Source organism: Cebus imitator, unplaced genomic scaffold (assembly GCF_001604975.1).
Source record: "Cebus imitator isolate Cc_AM_T3 unplaced genomic scaffold, Cebus_imitator-1.0 Scaffold138, whole genome shotgun sequence".
Taxonomy (NCBI): Eukaryota; Metazoa; Chordata; class Mammalia; order Primates; family Cebidae; genus Cebus; species Cebus imitator.
Window position 1 is genome coordinate 3,887,191 of NW_016107453.1, and position 6,393 is coordinate 3,893,583.

At 38.1% G+C, this 6,393-nt stretch overlaps 1 protein-coding gene across 8 annotated transcripts in view; it reads right to left on the reverse strand.

Annotated features, from left to right (window-relative positions):
- The window catches only part of GRIK1 (glutamate ionotropic receptor kainate type subunit 1), a 388,898-nt gene that overhangs the window by 20,968 nt on the left and 361,537 nt on the right, over window positions 1–6,393 (reverse strand). For all 8 annotated transcript variants that reach the window (XM_017541943.2, XM_037743256.1, XM_017541947.2 and 5 more), the window contains one exon: window positions 3,079–3,304. In XM_017541943.2, coding sequence (XP_017397432.1) covers window positions 3,079–3,304 — 226 coding nt within the window. The remainder of the gene's footprint in view (window positions 1–3,078; window positions 3,305–6,393) is intronic.

Consider the following 6,393-nt stretch of genomic DNA (forward strand, 5'->3'; position numbering starts at 1 on the left):
AATCTCGGCTCACTGCAACCTCCGCCTCCCGGGTTCAAGCAATTCTCCTGCCTCAGCCTCCTGAGTAGCTGGGACTACAGGCACATGCCACCATGCCCAGCTAATTTTTGTATTTTTTTAGTAGAGACAGGGTTTCACTGTGTTGGCCAGTATGGTCTCAATCTCTTGACCTCGTGATCTGCCCGCCTTGGCCTCCCAAAGTGCTGGGATTACAGGCGTGAGCCACAGCGCCTGGCCTCAGAGTTTTATTTTAAATCTCTCAGGAGGTAAGCTTCCAGAGCTGTTGTCCTGAGTGTCTCTAAGAGGCAAAGTCTTCAATTTTGTGTTGTGACTTTGCCAATCTTTGACTGTGGGACGGGGTTTGGAACCATGAGGGAATTAGTCAGGACAAGACTAGAAGTGTGTAGAGAATTTTTAATATCTAAATATATATTAACTCAGGTTTTTATTGTTGTTGCTTAAATGAACTAAAAGACATTGGAAGTTATTTATTATATCATATATATATATATATATATATATATATATATATATATATATATTTCACAGGTCTTCCTGAATAGCAACTGATCTTTTGTAAAGAGTCAATTCATCATAAAAGAAACATCTCACAAATTTTTCCAACAGCTGTATTCTCAATGGATGTATACTCTGTGAGGTCTACCATCTGTTCCAATTATTCCTTCTTTGTTTTTGGTTTAAAAGCATGACAGGCTTATAACCACTAAGAAAAATTCCTGGAGTATATTTCTTTTTATCTAGGAAGTGGGGAAGGCTTTTCAACTTTGGAATTTGGGTGAGGTTGGCCAAAAGGAGACTGAATGGGTACCTTTGGATCTCTCTGTATTACATATATATAAAATATATATTTAATGTTAGTGGTACTCATCACTAGGTCAGCTTCATTCACATGAAAGCAGGCAGCGATTTTCAAAGTGCTGCATTCATTTAGAAATGTGGTAGGAAGAAGTGCATTGTTCCTTCCTGTCCCCAGCCCTGCGTAACTCACTGTACTATCAGAAATTTTAGCTTTCAAGTTATATTCCATGTGGTAAAAGAGATGCCAATTAAACGTCTCATGTTAAAGTGCAAACGTTCTCAGGAGGGGTGATACACATTATTATTTTAAATCATTATTACCAGACACAAATTTTGGTGCCAAAAAGGAGTGTTGAAATATGTTGGGGTAGGGTTATGAGGTGGGAGATAGAATGACAAAAGTCCAATTTTTGACTTTATAGTTTAGTCTAGAGTTAGTTCTACTAAGGAACTACAGTTACTCCTCTATGAGGGTCTTGATTCTGCAAAAATTCAGGCAAAAGTACCTGCTCTTGCTGTTCTTGTCTGATTTATGACCCATTAAAATCAGCAGTGATGAGGTATAAAAAATAGCATCTAACTTCCCTCACCTTTATTATCAAAAATGAGGTGGCAAAGCTTGGTTAGGAAAATAGCACATTGTTTTTAAAGTCAAAAAGAGGCATAATATCCTGTAAGCCAGTGCAAAATGATCCCTTGAGCCTCCTACAAAACATGTTGACTAAGTTATAGGAGAGCTTACCACTTAGGGGAAAATATACACCTCACTAGCAATATTAGTATTTTCATGAGGAAATGTTATTGGAAATAAAGAAGCAAGAAGGTAGTTGTAAATCTTCTAGCCCAATCATTCTGCAGAAAATTTATTTAGAGGACATGATAATAATACTAAAGTTAACCATAGCACGTATTTCTAATACCAGGTAGATAGCAGAAAGTCCAATTAGCTGTGTATTCATGGTAAATGTGGAAGACAGTTGAACTTTATCTGATTACTTATATTCATATTAATTGAAAGTTGATTATATGAAGTACAGCTTTTTCTTTTTTAATGAATTTGTTGCTAAATAAAAACATTAGGAGAGTTCACTTAAAATCTGGATTTTTTTTTCTTGGAAAATGGAATATTCCACAATCTTTTTCTCAAACTCTTACATGTCTACAACTATCTGACCTGAAAGGCAGCTGTCTCCTTTAGGTAAGTCATGTGATCTGTAATTTTCCATAGTTGCTACCATTCCTTATTACCTCCTGGCACAAGCATGCTTTGCTCACTTATGATATGTGCTTGGCCTCTGTAAACATTTCTGTTTGTGATCCCTGCCTGATGTGGAGAGTCAAATTGGATCATTCCTTTCGAATGACAAAGATACTAGCAGAAACAAGCAAATAAAATCTACCTTAGGCCCTTAATGATCTGGCTTGATTGTGAGCTGTGACTTCTGGACCAGTCCAGTAGTCTAGACAGTCCCTGATTCCTCTCCTTTGGAATGCTTATTAACAAATTACCAATGGCTCACTTGAGAAAAGCAGGTTCCCACTATACCAGAACCTTATATGATAACAGTTTTCTATAGAGAGGGAAACAGTAGGGAGTTTTCTATGGAGAGGAAATCACTAATTACCCATTGAATTCTATTCATGTCTCTTATAGACATACAATTCATTGCTATATGGGTCCATATACCTAGGCAGTAATATTCCTAGGAGAGCAGTGACATGGAACTAAGGAATTTGGAGGTTTTACATAGTTGTCATTGATTGCATTGCCTCAGCAGATTATACTTATAATTTTATCTTTATCCTTTTGCTTTTGACTGATATAGCCCTGCTTTTTCATCTATCGTTATGAAACCCTAGTCCTCTAACTTTTGCTATCCATATGCAGAATCAACTTTCTTCTAATTTAAGGCAGATACATTACATAGGCATATATGGGTATTGAAGGAAACAATGTGAAGAGGATTAGTTAGAAACATATTCTGTTTAAGATATTTGGGGGTGAAATAATAAAATCTGTATACTCTTAAACGTACATTAGTAAAACTTGAAAGAAACATTGGCTAAAGTATATTAAGTTAAATATCAGGGAATCTGTAATTCAGACTATGTCTCTGATCAATATGGATATTTCCACTGTTCACTAAAGGCATTGTAGACCTTCTCAGAATTTGGAATAAAGAACCCTGAGCCCATTTCCTTCCACACCGGTAACTGACATTCTCCGTCTCAGTCTTGGTTCACATCTGCCCCTCTTACCAATAGGCGTTCCCACTCCGTAACCTTTGGAGTCAATGAGGCCCCCGATCTGAGTGAGGTTGCAGTTTCTCTGCGTCACATACTCAATGCTGGTGGACTCCATCAGCAGCGCGTAGTCTGTGGTAAGCACTCTCTGGATGCCCTCGTCACTGTTTCTTACCAGGGCAGTCTGCTGCCTGCTGCTCATGAAAGCCCACATCTTCTCATAGGTAGAGATTTTTGATTTCTGCAGGGAAAGAAAGCACACTCACCAGCAGAAGAGGGCTGGAAAAATATGACCAAAAGGTATTCAAAGTCTCAGTGGTTCAGATAATGATGGGGAGGACACTTCCTCTGCAGGTGGGGGAGTCAAAGTTGATGATCACAAGGCTTCAGTTTTGTAGCTGAGAAGAGCCCAGTTTACTCACTATTGGACAGCATTTGGAGGCACTGAGGCAGCTATTGCATGGAGACCTTGACCGATTGATGCAAGACATTGGTGCAAGGTCCTTTTGTTGCTTTCAGTTGGGGAAGAAAGAACGTTGGTATCAATAATAGCACCTGCCTAATGAACTGTGACCACTTAAGAACAAGCCATCATGGCCCACAGGGCTAAGGGGTGACTAGCTCACTCCAGGACTCTGTTCATTGAATCCATTTTCCTTTCAATCACTCAACTCCAGCAGGTGCCGTTTTGCTGTTTCCCGGTATGTAAGTTTCAATCCCTGATCCAGCATTCCTAGCCCTGGGGTAAATCACTGGCTTCCTCTGCTTTATTTGTGAGAAAACTGTCATTCACTCTTCTCTTTTGTAGAAAAACTAGAATGTAAATGCTCTTTTCAAATTAAAATTTAGATAACAAAAATCTTCATACTGTATTTATATGCCTTTTTAGAGATATAATTTTAATTGCAATCATATTTTAGATGAGGACTACATATATTATTTCAAAGTGTTCTATTAATATGTTTGTCTTTTCTCATGTTCTTCAGCTTTTTGATAGATTCAGTAATAAATTATATATGTTATGTAATATATGCACATATACATATGTACCACTGCCTCATTATCTTACTTTCTTTGCTAAAGTATACTGCCTACATTTTCATATTGCTTAAATATGAATTTTCCATTCATTTGAATAGTGATCTATGATTAGATATTTTGCATTTTCCTCTGCAATTTCCATACAATTCCATTTTTTTTTCTGAATTTGTCTTCATTTGCATCAGTATTCTCCTCCATTTATTTCAGAGATGAAAGACATTATTGGTATTTTTAAGCTGATCCCCGTTACCACAGTTATACGCAGGGCTCACACACATTACACAGATCCCTTGGCAGGGACAGGATGCATCATCTCAGGAGTGCGGGAAAGCTTAAAACATGTTTTTGGGCCATAAGCAAGAAATAGAATACCTGTGGAGTCAACTCTATCGTGGTTATTCATGCTCAAGTGTTCCTGGGGGCCACTCAATTCTAACCTCTATTTAGGACCTCGGTTAATACCATAGGGTTTATGAGTTAGGGGAGGACAGATGGCTTTATTTCAGATTGTTAGGCATCTGAAAAGCCCCCTGAGAAAGGTCTTGTGAGACAAATGACAATTCAATAAACAGTACCTTATAGATATTTGGAATTTTATTGGGCCCATTCTGTCATATTGGGCCCCTGTGAGTTATGCCACAGCCCCAGAGATATCTGCAAATTGTAGCTCATGTGCCCATGACAAAGGCGTATTTTGGGGGTCAGGGTTACTGCTTCATTTGTTGTGTGATTTCAGCCTTGCAAAGTCTGATAATGCTAAACTTCTAATAAAAGAGCTACTCATACAAGTGCAGAAAGGTCAGTCTATCCTTTGGCAGTAAATGCACAGCTGGGAAAATTATTCTTCCATCAGGAAACTACCTTAAGGGAAAATAATTTTCTTTGAAGTGTAAAATTTTAAGGTTGTCAGAGACTTTAGAGATCAGCTCATACAAACTGCTGCTTTCACAGAGGAGGAAGTTTTGGTTCAGAAAGCTTGGAGACTTCAAAAAGCCACAAAGCAAGTTAATATCAGAGCTAATTCTGGACTCCAGGACTCCCAATATCTAATTCAATGTTCTTTCCACTGTACCATGCTTATTTGGTTCAGGTGGATGTCTATATTGCCAAAATTCTTTTGAGAATGATTTTAATCTTATTTTATCTACATTTGAAAATACAGCTATTATTCAGGGACTCATATTATTCCTTGGGGTAGGTTGCTAGTTAGTTTTATATTAACACAAAATAGGAATCAGCCTTCACATAGAAAAATTTCATAAATAACATTTTTTTCATCGTATTTAGATTTTATTAAAATGAGTGTTGTAAATCGTTAGAAAACTGAATTTGAGGTTTATGGAAGTCAAAAACAAAGCCAACGTTCAGTTCATCCATGGTAAATGGAGAAAGTGTGGAGAGTTCTTTAATTCATCGGGGGAATTGAAGAGTATGGGAAAGAATGACATGATTCAACTCTAAACCTAAGTTATCTGAAGTGAAGAACTTTATTATTTTCAATCCATGGCAGACCTAGGTGTGGTCCTTCTGCAAGGGACGAATATGTAGGTCATACCACACGTGACTTGCCCTGTGAGTGTTCAACAGCATGTAAGGGGTCTGATCTCAGGTCATGAGTTTAGTCAACATGAGTTGCACTAAATAGCTGCAACATTTCTAAACACTTAACTTTTCAGTATTCTTTTCCTGTCACAGCTTAGTAACAAAATGTTTCCTAAGCCAGCATGCTCTTCACGCTACACTGTGAGTAGCACTGCTCTGCGGAACAGAGATCATGTATTTAAATCCAACAACAGCCACATCTTCCTTCTTGGAGCAGAAGGTTGTTGTAGGCCTGACCTCTCCCAGAGAGCTACAGGGAAATCTAGTTGGCATGGACGCCTTTGAGCAGGGAGGGCAGAATCTTCTCTCTGACAGAAAACTGTTCCTTGGTAGGAGACTTGGTAAGTTGAAGGCACAGGAACCATTATAAATTCCTGTAAGCCCTTGCTATTCTCACTCCAGCACAGTCATGGTAAACATAATGGGAGCAGGAAGAACAGCCTTTTGCTGTTATTTAAAGCTCTCTTGCATCATTTAGAAAGTTTGCTGTTGTGAGGCTCTATTGTATTTCACAGTTAGAATTCTAGGCTACTTGAGATGCTATGGAGCTTAGAGTTTGCAGGAAGATCCAAAATGTGCCTAAGGAATAACTTTTTTTGATAGGTAGAAGTATCTGTAGACAGCTCAAGCACCTTAAGGGATAGTGAGTTTTCTTTTTCCTTTCCTTTTCTTTTTTTTTTTTTTTTG